Consider the following 21214-nt stretch of genomic DNA (forward strand, 5'->3'; position numbering starts at 1 on the left):
CCTCCACCTGTCTGTCTGAGCTCACCTCCACCTGGGCGCTCACCTTGATCTGTCTATCCAAGCCCTCAAATTCAGCCTTCATCCTGACTCCCCTTGCTCAAAAACCTTGAGTCAATCACAGTCTCTTAAAAACAACATCCACATTCTCTAAGGGGGTGGGGGGCAGGACCCACCGCAGCCTCATCTCCATCACCGCTCCAGCACTGTCTGCCATGAATCTCAGGCAGTCCCCTTACACGGAGGAGACCACCGTCCCACAGCCCACCCCGTGATGTCCTGTGTGCGAGTCTCGGCTCCTGCCATGCTGTTCTCCACGCCGGCAAGGTCCTCTAATCTCTGTATTTGCCTGTCTGGTCATGACAGTCCTGACGTGAACAAAACTCAGTGAAACGTCCACGCAGCCCCCGTGCACGGGAAATGTGGTGTGGCCTGCTCTTATCCTACACAGTGAGAAGGCCCATGGCCCATTGAGGAGGAGGAGCCCTTTCCTCGCCTTCTGGGGACAGTTTTCTCCTTTTCCCAGAGAGAGGCGGAGTCCAGTTCTATTTACTACGAAAGAAAGAACAAGAGTGAGAGACAGAACGGCACTTCTGACTATAACCAAGTCGTTACCTGTTCGGAGCATCCCAGGCAACTCCTAACTCGTATCCAAAGCCCAGCTTCTAGAAGGGAAGAGAGGGTACAGGGGCTAACACAACGTGGCAGGGGCTGTGCGATAAGCCAGGGAGAGTGAGCTGGTCAGCACGTCCGCCCAGCAGGCAGGAGGGCAGGGCTCACTCGCCCCAGTTCACGGATGGAGAACCGAGCTCCGTGCTCAGACAGATCAAATTCCTCCTTAAGGGCAGTCAGCCCCGAAGAGCTAAAGCGGAGGGCTTGCCGCCCAGGTGGCTGATGATTCGACACGCACAGCTCCTATTGCTAAAGGTGCACGTGGGACCAGGCAAAGGGACGGAGGAAGCATCAGGAGGGCTGAGTGAGCGGGCTTCTAGACAGGCTGTGGGGTCTGCATCCCAGCGCCAGCTCTCAGTAGCTAGGAGACACCAGCCGAAACTGCCTTGACCTGAAATCTAAGATGGATAAGCGTATTAGGACGTAAAGAGTCTCAAAGCTATTAATACCCAATGTCAACTTAATCAATGGCTGCATGGGTGCACACCCCTCGGGCCCCGCAGCTGATTATAAACATGCCTCTGGAACACGAAGGAGCTGAAATCCTGAAATAAAATACAGGACCAATAATTCATGATGGCTCTTGCAGCAGAATTCTCAGAAATCAATACCAGATGCTTTGAGCTCATCAGGGTTGCTCTGAAAGAACAGATGGAAGCAGGACCCCCCCGGATCCCCCTTCCTGGTACAGCCGTACAGAGCTTGCAAGGGGGCCCCCAGTCACGTGATCACAGGACAGACAGGCTCGACTTCCGGCTGTATATAACCACGAGGGTTCTTAAACATTTACTTCCCTGCAGTTGCATACTACTCTGAAGGAGTGTGCCACTAAATAAACCACCTAAGGAGGACAGCTCTTTGCTTGTTTTTTAATTACACTGTAAATGCACCTTCATTCATTCTGCTGTGTTGGGTCACAATGTATTTTGGCCATTTGGGAATCTCCATGTAGAATCAGACACAATGTAGTAAAAATCATCTTTTTTTTTTTTAAGATATTTATTTATTAGGGCGCCTGGGTGGCTCAGTCAGTTAAGTGTCTGCCTTCAGCTCAGGTCATGATCCCGGGGTCCTGGCATTGAGCCCCGCATCGGGCTCCCTGCTCAGTGGGGCGTCTGCTTCTCTCTCTCTCTCTCTCTCTGTCGAATAAATAAAATCTTTTTTAAAAATGATATTTATTGATTTAGAGAGAGCGTGCAAGTGGGGGCAGGGGCAGAGAAAGAGAATCCCCAAACAGACTCCCTGCTGAACACGGAGCCCAATGCGGGGCTCAATCCCACAATCCTGAGATCATGACCTGAGCCGAAACCAAGAGTTGGATGCTCAACCGACTGAGCCCCTGTCAAGCACCCTGAAAATCATCTTTGAAAGACAATCGTCATGTGATTGATCACTTCTGTGTTGTTACTCTAAAATCCTTTCTTTGAACACAGGGCCTAACGTTTGTGTCAAAATACAGGGACCGCACTTGCAGTCCTGGGACAGGCACCCACACCAGCCACGGGAGCCGTCCCCTCCATGTCCCCAGGCAGCTCATCAGCTAACGAGGTCTCCAGGACATAGGACAGTCTCTGCAGGCCTTCGAGGTAAACCTAAGTGTTTTATGAGTTCAAGGCTTTCATTCAACCCTGAGAACGCTGGACTACGTGTTGAAATGAAGAAAGTCGGGGACGACGGGAGTTTAGACTCTTCTAGAAGGGCTGAAAGCAAAGACATAAGAAGAATGGGTGGTATTTGGTGATTTAGGTGTTGAGAGTCTCACCAACAGCACCCCCTCCTACCCAACCCAGAGAGCCTAGAAAACCTCGAGGACAACAGGATGGAAGTTGAGCTAAGATGAACTGTGGAGACCGATCAGCCTTTTTTCCTAGAATATGGGTAACCCCCTGTCAGGACAGCTCAGGAAGGATCCACAGAAAACTGGCAGCAGTGACCGGCTCTGGAGAAACAAACTTGGGAACAGTAGGACTTGGATGAGGAGGACGCTCCATACCTTCACTCCATCCTTTTGCACTGTTTGGATTTTTTACCACGTTCACAGATAACCCAAATTTTTAAAAAGATTTATTTATTTGAGAGAGAGACAGAGAGCATGAGCGGGAGGGGCAGAGGGAGAGGAGAGAGTCCTCAAGCAGTCTCCCCGCTGAGCGCAGAGCCCGCCGTGGGGCTCGATCCCAGGACCCCGATATCACAACCTGAGCTGAGATCAAGAGTCGGACCCTTAACCGACTGAGCCACCCAGGCGCCCCCCAAATTTTTTTAAAACCCTTTTGAAGTTTCGACCTTCTAGCATTTCCAGGACAAGGGCGTGCTTCCAGGGAGAATGCCTGCGTGTGAACCCCCCAACTACCAGTTACTAGCTAAGAAAAAGAGTCATCAAATTACCTACCTCCTCCTAAAACTCGGTGTCTTCTCGCTAAGATGGAAACAGTGCTAGCACCTAGTTTAGGCGTGACCAAATAAATAAACAGATGGTGGCCCGTGACGACTCTAGTAATGCGCTCAGTGAACACCGCCCTTAGTAACTCTGGGCATGAGTAACACCTGTTGTCCTTACAGTGACCCTGAAAGTCATTTCTTTTCACGTAACACAAACACTTGTAACAACGAACGCCGGGTGTGGGTCTCCTCGGCCCGCGCCGCCTGCAGGGGTAGGTCTGACTCTCTACTGCCACCTGCTGTCACCGCAAGAAACGTGCGGGCCAGACGCCCGCGGGCCAGCCTCGGGAAGGGGGGAGTGCGCGCTACTCTCAAGCACGCCGTCCTTGAAACCCGCATCCCGGAAAGCATTTTCCCCGTTCCACGGGGCCTCTCCCTTCGCCAAGGCCCCTGGAGGAGAATCTGCTTCCCCGTCAAGGAAAATGGAGTCGCTCTTTGACCTAAACCCCTTTTAAAAACTACGTCAAAAACTAATGATGTACTGTATGGTGACTAACAGAACACAGTAAAATTAAATTAAATTAAAAACCACCTACATGCCAGACGTCGTGCCAGAGCACCTGACCGCACCGCCTTGCGGGGTCTCCCCAACAGCCCCGCGAGGACGGGTATTACTGTCCCTGTTCTTCAAACGGGAAAACCAAGGCTCAAAGAGAGCACATATCTGCCGGAAGCCAGCGGCCAGCAAATGCGGGAGAGATGGAACGTGGACTCCGATTTCCCAGCGCTCGCGACGTGCACCAGCTCTTTGTTTCTTGCCTGGAAAGATAAAGCAGACGAGGGCCATGCTCCTTACTGGCCCCGGTCGGGGTGGGGGGGTCCGTCAAGTGGACACGACTGTGTCTCGGTCAGGTCGGGGCCACGGCGAGGGACAGACGGCACATTCAAACTGGGGGAGCGGTGAGCCGGGGAGTGGTCAGAGGGCAGGCGGGATGAGAGAAGCGGCAGACGGCGAGCACGTCCCCCCACAGGGAGCCTTGGCCACCTCCGGGCCTGAAGGTCGAGGGGTGGCAGTGGGGAGGGCAAGGCTCTAGGCGCCGAGAGCTGCCGCAGGAGGGGCTGCTGGCCAGAAGTGGGGCTCTGGGCAGAGGATGCCCCGAGGGCGGGGGCAGGAGGGATGAACGCCCCACCTCACACTCCCACATGCTCTGATCTCCGTCAGTGCCCCCCACTGGCTGGAGACCTAGAAGCCAGGGCCAGGGCGCCTGTGATGTGGTCCATGCAGGGGGACCCTCCCCGGCACCAAGCAGGTGACAGAGACAGATTGGGGGGGGCACACAAAGGGATCCGGCAAACAATTTACATGTGGCTGTGATCGTGCTTACCCCCTGTTTAGGGAACTGGGCATATTTATTATTTCTTTACATTCCTCTGCACTGCTTGAGTAAATCTTATGTTTATCATCAGAACAAAGCTATTTTCCTTTAGAAAAAGAAATACTTCTATGAACCCTCAGAAATATTTTGCGTATCCCTTCGAAGATGTGCTTTAAACATGTTCGCTCTTTTCTTAGGTGTACCTTCCGCTGTATCGTAAAGCTAGCTAGCATGGTGCACAGAAAATAAGCCCCAAACTTAATAAATGATTAAAAGTCAGTAGGAAATGATCATTTGATTTGCGTTTCTTAAATCATCATGACCATCTGCCCAAACAACAACCAGAACTGTCTCCCGTGTGAACGACAGCAAGCGAGGTGCTGAGGACCAAAGAGGCAGCAGTGAGGGTCCCCCCACCTGAGTACAGGGCTTGGCAACTACAGCAGGGGTCAAATCTGGCCCCTCGCCTGCTTTTGTCAACCAGGTTTCCTCTTTTTTTTTTTTTTTTAAGATTTTATTTATTTATTTGAGAGAGACAGAGAGAGAGGGAGCAAAAGACTGAGAAGGAGAAGCAGGCTTCCCGCGGAGCAGGGAGCCCGACGTGCAGCTCGATCCCAGGACCCCGGGACCCTGACCTGAGCCGAAGGCAGACGTTCAACGACTGAGCCACCCAGGCGCCCCTGGAAATCCAGTTTCGATGAAGCACAGCCACGCTCTGTGTCCACACTGAAACAGCAGAGCCGAGTCATTACAGCGGATACCGGATGGTGCACGGAGCCCCAGATATTCAGTACCTGCCCCGACAGAATCCGTCTGCCACGCCCAGCTTTAGAACATCGCCCGTGGGTTACGAAGGAGAAACAGCAACAGCAGCCCCGCAGCCTCACCCCAACGGCTCTAAGGTCCCATTCACTCTAGCTCCGAGCCTGGACACTGTCCCTGCGGCTGGTAACCACGTGGGCCTTCAGGAGGCCTCTAAACCTGGGCAGACGTTACAGAACGTCCTGCGATTTTCCGCTAACGTCAGCAGCCTCTGCTCGTCCGCGGGTCCTCACCCGGCGTAACACGAGTGGACGCAACGCTTCGATTTCCCTGCTCGGTTTACAAGCAAAGCTTAGCGGTTCGGAGGATCTTAAGGACAATTCCTCGTACATCCATGTGATACAAACAAGAAATAAAGTAAACCAATGACAAAAAAAGCAAAGGCTGGATGATTCCACACACACGAAGTCTCTGACGTAGCTGAATGCACAGACGGGGAGCAGAAGGGTCTGCCGGGCCCGGGGCCGCGGAGCTGGGGCACAGGCTCTGAGCGGCAAGAGGGAAAGTGCCGAGGTCCGTGCACACGCGTCACGTTCCCGAGCTGCACACGCAGAGGTGGTTAGGATGGTAAGCTGGATCCGTTTGTACCACCATCAGAAACAGACCCGTAAGAGCTTGGGCGCTCGGGTAAGTTCAGGCGGGTCGGGCAGGCAGGCCGTCCCAGGCACGGGGCTGCGGGGCCGGGCTCCAGGCAGAGGAGGAGCCCGGCTACTGGAGGGCAGGGAAGGACGGTCGCTTCGGTAGGCACACAGACGGGCGTTTCCGGGGCTGCCTGGATTGCTCGCACGTTTTAGGAGACGAGCCTTCCAAGTCCTCATCCTGAAGAGCGACAGCACTGCATCACCCCCACGCCGGACGAGCTTACTAGCAAAATGAAAGCTTCTCCAGGCTTCCGCCATTCCCTTTACCCAGATGTCAAGTGAGCACTTCGATGTCCTGCAAGCTTTCTGGTCCCGTACATTTTGCTGAAGTAAGACTACACGGTACACGCTGCACAAATCCGCACGTGTGACACAACGCACAGAGACGCGTGCGCACCCTGCCCATCACGGCGTGCACACGGTGACACGGAGTCAGGCCGCAGGGGCCCCGCGTCCCGCGGCAGTCCTGAGAGACGCCACCGCAGGGCGGCTGGGGGAAGAGAACCCAGGACCCCTCTCTACTATTTTTGTCATTTATTATTTCAAAATAAAAAGTTTCAAAAACGTTCAGAGAAAACATCTCGGGCTGCGACCTCCAACTCAAAGAATCTCAAACCAGACCAGCCCCCGTCTGCTCTCCATCTCGCCTTCCTTGGACTGACCTCAAGCTCTAAACATAACAGAGTAATCCCCCCTGGCTGCGCCTTCCGTCCGCGGTCGACCGGGGCCTCGAGCAGGTGATTCTCCCTGGGACGCAGCGCCGGGCGGCGGGTCACTCATAACCCGGAGCTCACAGTGCCCGCGCCCCCCTCACTCATCTCCTCACGTAGCTCTGGGTGGGCTCACATCACCAGCGGGCTAAGTACGGAACAACAGGCGTTTTGGGAGCGAGAGAGACCACGTTCACGCAACTTTCATTACGGTGTATTGTTATAACTGTGCTATTTCGTTATGAGCGCCTGTCGTTCACCTCTTACTGGGCCTGGTTTATTAACTAAACTGCACCGTAAGTATGTACGTACAGGAAAAAACATCGTGTATTTGGGGTTCAGTGCTCTCTGTGGTTTCAGGCGTCGCCGGGGGATGTGAACACACCCCCTCAGCTAAGGGGGGGGGGGTGACTGTAACCCAGTCACTACTCGCCCAGACACACGTGCTTTCCAGCCTGCCACACGCGTGTCCCGCCTTTGCCAAGTGTCTGGAACCCCGATGATTCCTAACTTTCCTTTAAGACTCAACCCACGATGACCTCCTTCACCTTCACACCAACGCATGGGGCTTGCGCCTCCCCCAAACCCAGGGAGCGCTGGTGTCCGGGAAACAGGTGCTCATCATGCGCGCCCTGCCGGAGTCTTGCCTCTGCCCTACAGATTAAATGCCCCCCACGCTTCCCACGAGCAGCCCTGGATAAGGTGAGGTCAGCAGATTAAAGGAAGGGGATTTCTCTAAAACTCTATGCTGCACACTTTGTCTTAACGCAGCCCGTAAGTGCACCTCTCACTTCATTGCCCCGATTTCTCGTAATGTATAACAAAAAAGAACATTTTTCTCTTGCTTGGGGTCTTTCCTGGAAAACATTACAGACTCCTTGATGGTATGTGGAGCTGAACGGTTTCTAGGATTTCTCCCGAACCTCCCAAGTCAGGCCGTGCGGGGAGGCGCGTGGAGTTACTGACCACGAGCAAGTGTTGGTGTTTTATCCACAGTCGGGATGAGGAAGGCACACTAGATCGAGGGTCACCTTCACATCCAGTAATGCTACATCCAGGCAACAAAAGTTAGCTGTTTTCACCCAATTATTATAACCCAAGAACCTAACATCATATTCATTAAGAATCTCTAAATATAAACCTACCCAAACAAACTGAACAGCATGCTTCCATTCCTCCAAAATATAACTTCTATGTTGGGCCTACACCTTTTTTCTTCTCTGTGACTTTGGTGACTGACTTTTACCGTCATTTGGGGACAAGAACATCTGGGTTTCGGCGTCACCCCATGTGCCTGTGTGACCTTGGATAGGTCGTTTCCCGTCTAGGCCTGTGCCCTCGGCTGCAGGACGGAAGGACTGACTCAGAGGATCTCCAAAATCCCCTCCTGCTCAACAGCCCCTGGTGTGCTAGTTAAGTGAATAAGGAGGTGAAATGCGGGGTATGGCAGATAAAACGGCCACCTCGGACCCACACTGACACCTGTGGGAAACTGGGGAACCCTCAGTGCCCCGCAAGTCCAGCAGCCCTTAAAAACCCAGCCTCGGACACCTCACTTTGAAAACACGGCATCAGCAGTGCAAGTTTCTCATGACATTTAAGTTTTCAGGGCGCCTGGGTGGCTCCAGGGTCCTGGGATCGAGTTCCACGTCGGGCTCTTTGCTCAGCGGGGAGTCTGCTTCCCCCTCTGCCCCCTGCTTGTGCTCTCTCTCTCTGGCAAACAAATAAAATCTTAAGAAAAAACGAAATAAATTAAGTTTTCTAATATTCAATTTTCTAGAACTTAAAACACATCGAAGAAAATAACTTTAATGTTACTTCCGAGACTCTGGTCCCATCTGGACAATCTGAGCCTGCGTTCCTCTGCTTTCCTGCACAAGGAGAAGAACTTCACAATACAGCAGAAAAAAAATATCCTATTCACAGTAACAACAAATACTAAGTGACTAGGAATATGACTCAAAGCAAACACGTCTGCACAGTAACACGGGAAGGGCCTGGGACAAGGGGGGAGACCGTACCCCTGGAGACGCCTGGGTATTGTAAAGAAATGTTATTTCCCACAAACTAACCTAAAACGTTAACACAATTCCAACCAAGATCTCTAGAGGATGTGGGGAAGAGACCGACAGGATAATTTTAAAGTTAATCTCAAAAATGAATGGCTCAGAATAGTCAGCTACATTTTTTAAACGAAGAATTGTGGGGGCTGGACTCCCTCTAGCAGGCCTCCCGGCACAATGAGGGGACACACGTCAGCACGGGACACGCAGAGACCCGTGGAGAAGACCAACACATCCAGGAACAGACCCAAAAATAGGCAAGAATGCAGTCCCTGAACAAGGTGGCATTTCAAAGTAGTGGGGAGAGGGCAGGTTATTTATGAAACGCTGTTGGGACACCTGGCTGTTTTTTTTTTTTTTTCAGTAAAAAGTTAGGTTCCTTTCCTTATACATCAACACACATTCAAAAAGAATATTTTAACATGAAAAAAACTAAAGTATTAGGATAAAATAAAAATGTATATATTCTCCAGAATGAAGAAAGACTTCCTAAAAATGAAGCCAAAGGCAGAAATCGTAAAGGAAAAAACTGATTTTGCTAATAAGATTTTAATACATCTATACCCCTCAAAACAGAAACACAAAGAAGAAAATGATAAAAATATTTCCAACATATACATGGCCGACTAATGGCTAAATTTAATAAAGAACTGCGACCAACTGGAAAGAAAATGATGAACACAAAAAATATATTTACTCCCCAAAATAAATGGGGCAAAGAACCGCACTTTATGAAAAACAAATTAGGTTAAAAAAACATAAAGCTTACTACATAGTTTGCCATTTGCCATAATGAACACGTTAACCACTGCAACTCTTTAGAGGAAGAAGGAGATTAAAACAAGACTGGGGAATTCCTCTTGATTAATTCTTCAAAACAAAACCAGAAACACCGATGAGTCAACACCAAGTTACTTCTAAGGCTGACAGCCCAAGCAGCATGGGTTGTAAGATGCCCCAAGTGGGTTTCTTCTGAGACTGGTAACCAACTTCTTCAACGTACGAGCGGGCTTCCCGCTGCTGAGCACCTGTCTTGGGAAACTTACTGCTGTATTTCCTCCCGACAGCAGCTTACGGAGAACCCGACTCAGCCCTGAAGACCGGGCTCTTCCCAAACATGTCAGACAGGAGCGCCCTCCACCCTGGGCGCCCGGGTGCTCTGCGCACACCCCCGTGGGGGTCAGTGTGGCCAGGCCTGAGGCCACCCCCTCACGTGCGGCATCACCACCACTGACCCGCGCTTCCTCCGTCACGAGCAGGGTGGAAGCCTTACCCAAATTTTCTTATTCAGTCTTCGAGGCAGGCGTCATTATCTGCGTCTTCAAGTGAGGGGCCGAGACTCGGGCATGACGAGGTTTCCCCGCGTCCCCTCAGCCAGTGGGCGACAGACCCAGCGACTAGACCCAGCTCCCTTGGAGGCCAACGCTCCTGCCTTACCCACTGCTCACCTTCCCCTCCACACGGCTGGCTCCGTCCTCCAGTCTGAGCTCCGGTGGCCACGGGCCACTGCCCCTGTGCGGCTTCCCTTCCAGGGCATCGCCTGTGACTGGCACACAGCCAGGGGTCATGAGTGTGTGGACGTTCACTCTGGCCTTCATCCGTCCACCCATCCCGGGAAACAGTGCTCTTCCCTGTCGGTGGTGGGCGTGCAAAGCCGCACGGCCTTTCACCGAAAGCAATATGGAAACATCTCTAAAAATATAGAATCCCGGGCGCCTGGGTGGCTCAGTTGGTTAAGCAACTGCCTTCGGCTCAGGTCATGATCCTGGAGTCCCGGGATCGAGTCCCGCATTGGGCTCCCTGCTCAGCAGGGAGTCTGCTTCTCCCTCTGACCCTCCTCCCTCTCATGCTCTTGGTCTCTCATTGTCTCTCTCACAAATAAATAAAATCTTTAAAAAAAAAAAAAAAAAAAATTTAAAAATATAGAATCCGGCACCATTCCACTGCTAGGAGCCCACCCGATGGAGTGATTTGTGTGAGCATGCTAAAACAGAGCAGGGTGTTCTTTATGCCGTTGTTTGTAATTTAAAAAACGGAAGCAATCTAAATGTCCATTAACAGAGGGCCGGTTAAAAAAAGTTAGAGCACGTCGATGCTACGCGACCACTTAAAACACTAAGGTCGATCACCACGTGCAGATGTGAAAGTAATTTTAAGGTTTACTAACAAGTGAAAAAGCGAAACACAACACAGAATGTAGACTGTCATCCCATCCGCATAAAATTTTTAAAAAGAACGCACGGAGACAGATGGAGAAGGGTACCCAGGTATGTTCACCGCGCTCACGTCTGGGGAACAGACAGACAGAGGGCAGACTTGGACTTTTCACCGTTTCCCTCACTCGACCACCGAAATCACTGACCCTGAGCGCGTAATTACTTCCATGAAGAAGGAACTGTTGCTCTACCACTTGGGGTTGTCCCTTTCCGTCTGCTTGGTACCCACGGAAATGCAGTACGGTTGGCGTGGACGGGCCCAGACGCCGGCAGCGTGGCCGTCCCCGTGCCTTCCGGTTCTTTCACTCACAGGCTGTATCCTTAGTGTCAGGATCTGGAGGCTTGCACGTGGATAGGTCTCCTTCCCACCAACAAACAAACAAACAATGTACATAAAATCATCCCTGTCTCCAGCATTTTTCATTTTACCTGTCAAGCCCACAAAGGGTACCTGAGAGAGGCCAGTCCTGCCCAGGGGCGGCACTTCCTGAGGGTTTAGCACTAGCTGAGCGTGTAGCCACAAACATGAAGTTCATGATTACTCTCGGAGGGAGAGACGGCCGAGTGCCGGGTGAGTGGCAGGGCTGTTCTCGTATTTCTAATTTCCTGCTTCCATTGATCGTATCGGCCCTGATAAAAGAGGGTCTTGCCGAAAGACACAGCATCCCTTTGATCCTGCCTTTTCCACAGCAAAAGCAGACGTACGAAGTCTATAGTCTCTTTATCTATAGTCTCTTAGGTCTAGCACGTTGCTAATACCCATTTCCATGGACTTAGAGATTCTGTTTTCTCCTTTTAGCTAACCCTTTCCAAATTTATACTTATGTTTCCTCTCTACTTCTACAAACTATACTAAGAAATAATTTCAAAGACAGGAGACCTAAAAAAAACCTCATCTAGAAAGAGAAATGACCATTAGTCTGGCCCGTGTCGGTCACAGCATCATCTTCTACCTGTCGGCTCCTGTTTATAAACTAGGGGTTCACCCCAGCAGTGCGGAGTCATACTCCAGTGACTCCCGAATCAGTCACTCCTATTTCCTGACCTCCGGATCTATGCATCCCACTAGCTACCCACAGCATCCCCTGGAGGCCCCAGAGCCATCTCAACCGGGTTCAGCACCTGCTCCCCACCCACCTCCCACACGTCTGGGCTCAGTGAACACCATACCCCAAAGCTGGGCTGTGCCCCCGTGGCCTGACGTGGTCAGTCACCAAGACTACACGCTGCATGTGTCAGAACCCGTGTGTCCTCTCCGTCCTTCCAGTGACGGCCACTATCCTTTCTATTCCAGCAGATTCCCAGCTGACGCCCCGCTCCCCGTCTCCTTGGCCTTTGTCTTCCCAGCCCGCCCCCTCCTATGGCTGGCAGGATAATCTTTCCAAAACACAGACTGTCCGCATCACTGCCCTGATTAAAGTATTTCGGGAAATCCCCAGCACCTACAGGATGAAGTTCAACCCCGGATGCAGGACGTGTGTGATCCTTCACGAAACGGGGCTGCAAGTCTCCACTGTGGAGTCAGCCCGAGACCACCCGCGGAGTCACAGCCGGACTCGGGCTGAGTGTGCAGAGGCTGCTGCTTGACCATGGAACCCCCCACACCAACCCTGCCCTTCCTGCCTAATCGTGGGACCAGGACCTCACTCAGGAGCCCACGAACCCCACACCGCAAGACTCCCGCAAAGCCTCTCATTATCTACTGCACGGCCCCTGACAGAGAATGTTTGCCGATCCCTGGTCTAGAATTATGAGGGAAAACCAGGGTGACCCATGAATTGTATCCCCATGCAAGAATCCACCGATGTGTCCAGAAAGCCTCAAAAATAAAAGCATTCTGAAAATACCGCACTGAAAAAAATCACTTAAAGGAATACGCCATCTGACCGAGAAATTAAAAATACAGAAATCAAGAATGAGGAAGGCATGGTTTAGATGCAGAAGCAGTGAACCATGGACCCAGGGAAATTTTAGAGTTGAGTTTAAAGTGACCGTCCTTTATTAATGTAGTAAGAAAATAATCAAACGTCAAAAACACAATGCCTTAAGGAATAGATACACATCTTTGAATAATTAATGGTTTTAAAATCCCAGTTTGTGTTGATAAAAACTAGGAAGAATAAGCACATTCGCTTTATCTTTTACAGGTGGTGAAGTCAACAGACGTCCTATTGGTAATGTCAGGGAGAATTCCAGGATCCAGAGGCATTTCGCAGTGACCAGCAGATGGGAATGGGGAATTACAGGCCCTAGAGGGGGAAGGACACACAGGAATAGAAATGGCAAGAGGCATTTTTTTCCCCAAACAGAATCCAAGATGGCGGAAGTAACCAGAAGGAAGGCCACACGCACCAGTTACCACGAAACACAGGGCAGGCTGAGCTCCCCTGGCAAGAGAAGACTCCCAGGTGAGGGCAAAGCAGAAACCCAGCGCGTGCTGTTCACAAGAGGTGCGGTCCCCAGACGAGGCGCCAAGGATTACAGACTCCAACACATGGAGGAACAAAACCGATAATAAGGAAAAATTCAAGACATCGGGCTTTTCATGGAAGAGCAGGGTTGGTTTCTATCCATTTAAAAAACGTGCAATTAAACATAACAGAAAAGAAGTCTTCCGTGCTAAGAAACATGGTGCTGAGACACATAGAGTGTGTTAACCAATGAGAGGAATGAAATCCTTCAGTGCCTCGGGACAGAACACCCTCTCAGATGTCAACCTCAACACAGAAACGCAGTTTAAACCACGTCACAAGCGTGGGGGTCTGTGTCCGCGCACACCGCCGCAGACCTCGCCCCGTCCCCACACACAGACGACGGACTTTTGCAAGTCTGCGCAACACTCACCAGCAGCAGATGCTATTGCCCCAGCACCCACCTTGCCGGCATTCCCTTATTAACAGAACTGTGACTTGTTAAAAAAAACAATTGTTTTAACTATATTCCTAACCCTCCTATGGACAGGGGTCATCACAGTTCAAGCCAATGAGATGTCAGGGTTTCCAGAGACGCTCCTTAAAGCAGGGACACTCAACCAGTGCCCCTCGCCTTGTTTCTTCGAGCCTGATACAGATGTGATGGCTGGATTTGCGCAGCCGTTCTGCAACCACAAAAGGCCAGGAAGACCGCAGACACGGCATGGCAACAACCACTGGCCATTGAAGTCCTCGTGGCATGAAAATAAAAATAACTCCTTTCCTTGTGTAAGCCCGTTCCGCAGGATTTCTGTTTCTTAGAGTTGAATGCAGTTCCTAACTCAAGTGCAGTAAGCAAAATGTGTAACCCAGAAAGAGCTAATCAATCCAAAAATGATAAATCATATGTGTCAATATTCCCTTACTCCAGAGCAGTGAAATTCAAAAGCGGTCAAAACACTTTAGAAATTTTTAAAACGATGTTAGCTGTCTCCTGAGCCAATGAAGCATCCAATCCTAGGGTCATAAAACAGAAGATAACAGGACCAAGTACATTATATGTCAAAATCCGCGGAATGTCATTAAAGCTATGCTCAGAGGAAAAAATTAGAAAATTTAAATGTTAATAATTTATTAACAAACAGGAAAGAATGAAAGTAAATGAATAAGGGTCAGAAAAAAAGGACAGGTGCGCAGGGATGTAATAATCAAGAAAGATAAAAAATAGAAGTGAATGAATTGGGAGCGGGAGGAAACAAGCAGGGGCAGAATCAGGTGAGCAAGGGGCTAACGCGCCCGAGGCGGGCCGTGCGGCATCGCACCTGCAGCTGAGAACGCGGTGTGTTTGCGGGGACGCTCGCCAGGACAGTAAAGCCGATCCTCAGTGTTCTTAGCATCATCGTCACCATCATCATCATCATCACAAGACAGCGGGAGGAAACTTTCGGGGTGATAGACAGGTTTACGGCATAGGATTTTCAAAGCAATACGTACGCTGTATTTACAGCAAGTGCATACAGAGGCCATTTATCTGATATTAAAAGCACAAATGGGGGAGAGAGAATAGAGGTTTATAGCAGCCAAGTCGCTGTATTGGGGAGGAGGCAGCATTTAAGCTGAGCCTTGAAAAGGGATAATTAAGATCCCAAAGGGCTGACAAAGACGAGGGGCATTTCAGGCTTAAGGCACAGAGACCTTCTCAGAAAGAGGAAACACACTCACACGTCTCTCCTCTCTCCTCAATCTTGCTATAGAGGCTGGACTTCTCTGGTCCAGGCACAGGAGGACCACAAGCCTGATGAGTTCTCGGGTCCCTCAGGCAGCGGTGTGAGGCGAGGAAGACAAGTATCTGCAGGACGGCCAGCCAGCAGATCCCTCCACACCCTGGAGTGGAAAACTCACCCCAATACTAACCAGTCCCTACCGGCAAAGGTGAGCTTTCATTTCATTTACCGGCGCTGCATCCCTGAGGTCACCTCTTGCCCTCACGTGTCAATGGGGAAAATTCTCTAACCCACTTTTCTAGAAAGAACGTGTCATAATGTGTCATAAAGGAACATCCCAGTCTTGTGACCTTTCAAAATGCTACAATGAAGAATTTTAAAGGGGTGTTTTCGCTGCTGAAGGCATCCAAACAGACGCTCCTAGCTCTGGCCCGCACAACAGATGAACAAGAGGGAGGCGACATGCGGTCGGGGGCTCCAGGGTCCCTGGGTCTGCCCAGGACTGTTCATTAATCCTTGGGGGAGGGCCCCAGGGAGACGGAAGGACAGACAGAGAATGAGGGACCACCTGTTGAGGAAGAGAGCAGTGGGCAAGACGAGGCGCCGTCTCTGCGGCCACGGGAATCCGTGGTGGGGCTTGTTCCCACACAGGTCTCACCTTTAAGGATCACAATTTACTTTTTGCTAATTCAAACTCCTCCTAATAATTCTGCCTCTTCTCTGAATTGAACATAGACAGAAACATACGTAAGCCTAACAGACATTTTAACGTCTCAATTAAAGGTAATAAAATAAAAACTGAACAAGGAAAAGTTTAAACATTTGAAGTCTTACATGTGGGGAGTTTTAAGTCACCCGGCTCAGCCCTGAATGATGCTTCCGTGTGCAACAGGACCCTCGACGAATCGTTATGCTGGAACAGAGCGCGGAGCAGGTTCGTCCATCTTGCCAAGCCTAGCAGGCCATCACCTCTCAGGAAGTACCTTTAACCTTAATGGGCTGGGAGTTAACAAAAAGTAAATCACCCTGTGAAATGAGCATGCACTCTAAAGTAGCTCCAGCACGCTGGAACAGGGCCAGGAAGCCTGCCCCAGGGCGCTCACTATTCAAGTGAAGGCCCCTGCTGTTCTTCCTGTGCACTTCCTGGAATCTAAAGTGCCTGGGGGAAAAGTGTCTTGACTTCAAGACCAGTGTGCTTTCAGATACGGTGACTTAGCGCATGCTCTTCCCTGGGAAACTAGGACAATGTTCCCGCGAGCACGATGACCCAGGGTACCTGCTCCAGGAATCACGCTCGTGCAGAATGCAGTCGGGATGGAGAAACACAGCCCAGGCGGACAGCGATCTTCCTGAAGGAGGTGCTGGGAAGGGCGATGGCACTCCCACGGGCACCGGGGGGGAAGCAGCAGAACAGGGGTACCAGCATCACTAACCGCCCGCGCGTCCTCGAGCAGTCACTCCACCTCCCATGTGACGACCAGGCAGATGCGGTGAGGACCGCAGGGCCTGCCCCGCTTCCCAGGCCTACGTCTGGGGACAGCTCTCCACCATGCAGACAGAGGTTCCCCGAAACTCCCGCACGGCCCGTGTGATGCACTCCAAAGTTACAGGTGCTTTATTTTTAGGCGTGACGACTTATTTTGAAAGTTCACCTAAAATTAGTGAAGGGGATTTTTGTGAAGCAAAAGAGACACGTTAAAGGTCTAGAAACATCACTTCCAGTAAGAGCATGAGCTGTTGCTATAAATCATCATGAAGCATCCAACCACGTTAAGATGTTAGAACTACTTATTTCTTGGCTTCAGAAAATTCAACAAAGAATTCCCAAGCACATTGTGACAGTTGTCCCGGCCGAGTACCACCCGCAGACGGGATTCGGCTCGGTGCTCTGACCCGGGAGATGCAAGCCACTCTCAGCCTCGTATTATCACATGTACACGGCATTCCAGGACGCAGAGCGGCCCCCTCCACGCACACGGAGGCATCAGGAGCCGGGCTGCCTGCAGACCCCCCACACCTGCCAGGTCCCACCAGTCTTTCACACGCACTCAGACCCACAGACCCAAAGCCTGCACTTGGACTCCCAGCAACCAGCCCAGGTATGGTAACCGCAGCAGACAGGTAGGTATCACACTCCACCTCGATCTGAACCCTGCAGCGTCCCCAAACCAGTGCTGGGACAAGATCAAGTCCAAGGTTATTCCCGCCCAGGACTGATGTCAACCCTTTACTCACAAGCACCAAATAAAAATGTCACAGCATCTTATAAAACAATAATTTTTTTTATATATAAAGATTTTCATTTATTTATTTGAGAGAGAGCATGAGCGGGGAGGAGAGAGAGAAGCAGGCTCTCTGCTGAGCAGGGAGCCCGATGTGGGACTCGATCCCAGGACCCCGGGACCATGACCTGAGCCGAAAGCAGACACACAACTGACTGAGCCACCAGGCGCCCCTAAAACAACTACTTCTGACCTACTTTTTTAAGTGCCCCTAGGCACATGCTTCTAATTATTTTTAAAATCTGGCTTTCCTTGAAGGGATATAAAATACTGATCTTCCATTACTCTACGTAAGCGTTGTCTGAATTCGCGATAATCACAGCGTTGGCTGCTACCTCAGCGAACTTCTACTCAAAGTCTACGATGAGCACCAGACCACGCACCAGGAGTACGGGGACCCAGGAGAAGGTCTGCGCTTCCAGAATCTTCCAGAATCCCAGTCTCCAGCGAGTGTTCTTTCCACCAAGCACCTCCCCGACACCAGCCAGATGTCCTACAATTAAATCGATTCTGACGCTGCCTGGAGACAGCATCAGACTCCACAGGTGAAGGATTCAGTCCCCAAGACTGTGCCCCGTTCAGAGGCCATCACAAGTCCCAGCTGTCACCTGGGCCTCGGACCCTCCAGCTACAGGGCCGCTCCTGGGGTCTGTGAGCAGCTCACAGAGCTCTGAGGAACACTGCCCTCGCTGGATCACTGGTTTACTATAAAAGGCTGTAACTCAGGAATAGCCGGATGGAAGAGGTGCAGAGGGCCAGGTGTGGGGAAGGGGGCAGAGCTTTAGCCTCCCCAAATCTCCATGTGTCCACGAACCCAGAAGCTCTCTGAACCCCATTCTCTTGGGTTTTTATGGCAGCCTCAAGACAGAGGTGCAACTGATTAAATCACTGGCCACTGGCCTCCCCGAACTGCAAGTTCTGACCCTCCAGCGACATGACTGGTCCCCCCAGTAACTAGCCCCCACCCTTCGGTGCCTCCCAAACATTATCTCATTGACATAAACTCGGGTGGAGTTGAAAGACGTTTTAATGACTATCAAGACACCTTTATCACTCTTTCAATTTTTTTTAAAGAATATATTTATTTATTTGTCAGACAGAGAGAGCACAAGCAAGGGGAGCAGCAAAGGGAGAAGCAGTCCCCCCCCGACAAGCAAGGACCCCGATGCGGGACTTGATCCCAGGACGCTGGGATCATGACCTGAGCCGAAGGCAGACACTTAACCAACTGAGCCACCCAGGAGCCCCACCTTTATCACTCTTATCACTAAGGAAATTACAAGGGTTTTAGGAGCTCTGTGCCAGAAACCAGCGCCGAAGACCAAATATATATATATTTCATATTATAAATCACAGTTTCATGAAGTCTATCAGCAATAAAAGAAATGTACCCCCAAGGAGAAATAAAACAGGGGGTATATGTGAGAAGCCAGGTGAGTGGGAATTAGAGAAGGAAGGAGTGAGGTTTTGGGGGCAGTCAAGGAAGGTCTGGAAAAGGCAGCCGAGCTCAGGAACAGCAACTGGCATTCACCGAGCCCTAACTGTGCGAGGGACCCCACTAGGCCCTTCACACACATCCTAGTCCATCCTCTCAACACAGGGAGTGCGTACTGTGCTCATCCGCAATTTTCACATGGAAAAAACGTGTACTTTGAGACAGTAAGTAACTTGCCCGAATTTTAGAGTCTAGATTCGAACTCAGGTCAGTCTGACTCAGAAGGCAATGCTCTCAGGCACTAGACTAAATAAAAGATGCTGCCTGGAAGGGACACGAGACACCCCAGCCCGGGGAAACGGCGGGGGCAGAGTCCAGGCGACACACGGGACGCTCTCGGGAGACAGCTCCACGGCAGCGCGGCCGGCACAGCGACTCTGAGCACCCGCACAGAGCAGTGACCGTGTCCTGAGCGCACTGTAGACACGGCCTCCCGCGAGCTTCCCCACGGCGGGGAGGCGGCGCACGACACCGTCCCCAGGGGAGAAGTCTGAGGCCCGAAGGCTGTAAGTCCCACAGGAGAAAGGGGCAAAATGAGATTTATGTGATTCCCACCTATGTTCTGGATTGCTGGGAAACCGCTGTCCAACAGACCCCCTGGCTGAAGCAGGAGTCGAGGCGGAAGGACGGGGAAGGTCCAGAGGGTGACCTCAGTGTTCCAGGGTTAACCAGTGTCCCTTCTTCTGGCAAGGAACCAGGGTCTGCTCAGGTATACAGATCTATCCGGGGCCCAGGGAAAGGCTTCAAGAGCGGAGGTGACCTGCCCCAAAAGGTATTTTAGGAAAGTCAGTATATCCGGGAAACCAATCTGAAGTTTATTCCAATGGAATGATCTGAAGAATCAAAACTGTAGACAAAAGATTCCCCCAAAGCTGGAATTCGAGACAGGTGATAAAAACATTGCAAAGAAAAATCTGGCGATGTGTGAAAACCAGAGGGGTGGAAAAGAGACAAGGATAATCCTATGTTCCAAACCGTCTACTGACAGGAATGGGGAAAACACAAAGAGAATGATAAGGATGAACTCAGACACCCTTGGGGACAGCGGGACATCTAAGTGGCAACAAAGTGCTGAATGGGACAGCATGGAGCCCCGCAACAGGCTCGCACAAACCTGTCCTGGCGAGACCACAGGCTCGTCAGCTCTGCGGCGACGGGGACCGGTCCACCCCGCTCCCTGCTCTGCCCCCGTCACAGCTCACACAGACCAGGCGTGCGATAAATACTTTCTGAAAAAGTATTATGATCTGATCTAAATTTATTCAGCTTATCCTCAAGGATACCATGACTGTCAAATACCTTGATGAAATTCACACCCACTCTCTTTATTATATTCTTTCCGAGGCCACGCTATCCTGTTAGAGAAAGAAATGAGGTCAATTTAACGGGAATTACTTTCAGTGAACCAAGCCTCCCCCTCCCAGCAGCACTGTTCACGAACACCAAGGAGGAAGCTGCACGTGTTATGCTCGAAGACTCTGTCCTTGACAACGTCCCATTCAATTACTTTAAAGTGTTCTGGTTGAGGACGAGAAAGTCTCCGTTACGATCATTCATTCAAGTCACGTTTCAGGGGCCCACACACAAGTAGGAATTCCCAAAGAGCCTCTGGAAAGAGGAGAAATTAAACGGCAGCACGGACAAAGTGACGGCGAACAGCTTGCTATGTTCTACAGAATTCCAGAAAGGGGGGCGCCGGGGGGCACAGTCGGTTGAGCGTCCGACTCTTGGTTTCGGCTCAGGGTCATGGGATCCAGCCCCACATCCGGGCTCCGTGTGCAGTGGGGAGTCTGCTTGAGGATTCTCTCTCTCTCTCTCCTTCTGCTCCTCCCCCCCAAAACAAATAAATCTTCAAAAAAAAAAAAAAAAAGGAATTTCAGAAATGACTGACAGTACAGCTGAGTCTGAACTTGGGACTGTCCAGTGTCCATCCCCCTTGCTCCGACCTAGTACCTGTTTTTCCCATGGCGAGTCACCCGCCTGACTCCCAGCTCAGTGGCTGGAGCAGCGCTGCAGGGGTGGACACGGGACCCGCTGGGCAGTGGGCACATGCTCCTCCCTGCTCACAGTAAACAGCCCAGGAGCTGGCCTCGTCCATGTCCCTGGCCATAGTGACTGATTTGGGGGATGGCCACTTGACCCAATTTGGGTCAGTGAGAATAAGAGCAGGATTTTACTCGCAGACTTGCTTCTTTCTGCCAGGAATGTGAATGGCAAGGCTGCTGTGGAACATGGAGTTGCCACGGGCCACCACAGGCCACCACGGGCCACCACGGGCCACCATGGGGCACCTGGAACTGAAGCCAACCCAGATGAAGACAGAGTCAAAGTTGATCCTGAGAACTCTGATCTAGCCGTATTGAAAGCTAGCCCTTGTGTGGATTTTTCAGTCTCTGAGCCAATAAAATCCCATTTTCAATTAAGCC

At 51.1% G+C, this 21214-nt stretch overlaps 1 protein-coding gene across 6 annotated transcripts in view; it reads right to left on the reverse strand.

The window, feature by feature from the left end:
- The window catches only part of LOC116624192 (5-formyltetrahydrofolate cyclo-ligase), a 70622-nt gene that overhangs the window by 40937 nt on the left and 8471 nt on the right, over positions 1 to 21214 (reverse strand). The window contains exon 3 of one of the 6 annotated variants that reach the window (XM_032391888.1): positions 10599 to 13125. The exons of the other annotated variants lie outside the window; for them this stretch is intronic. Within the exon in view, the coding sequence (XP_032247779.1) occupies positions 12959 to 13125 (167 nt within the window). The 3' untranslated portion in view covers positions 10599 to 12958. Of the gene's footprint in view, positions 1 to 10598; positions 13126 to 21214 lie in introns of those variants that run through there. 6 annotated transcript variants of the gene reach the window in all.

The sequence above is a fragment of the Phoca vitulina genome, unplaced genomic scaffold (genome assembly GCF_004348235.1).
Source record: "Phoca vitulina isolate PV1807 unplaced genomic scaffold, GSC_HSeal_1.0 scaffold65, whole genome shotgun sequence".
NCBI lineage: Eukaryota > Metazoa > Chordata > Mammalia > Carnivora > Phocidae > Phoca > Phoca vitulina.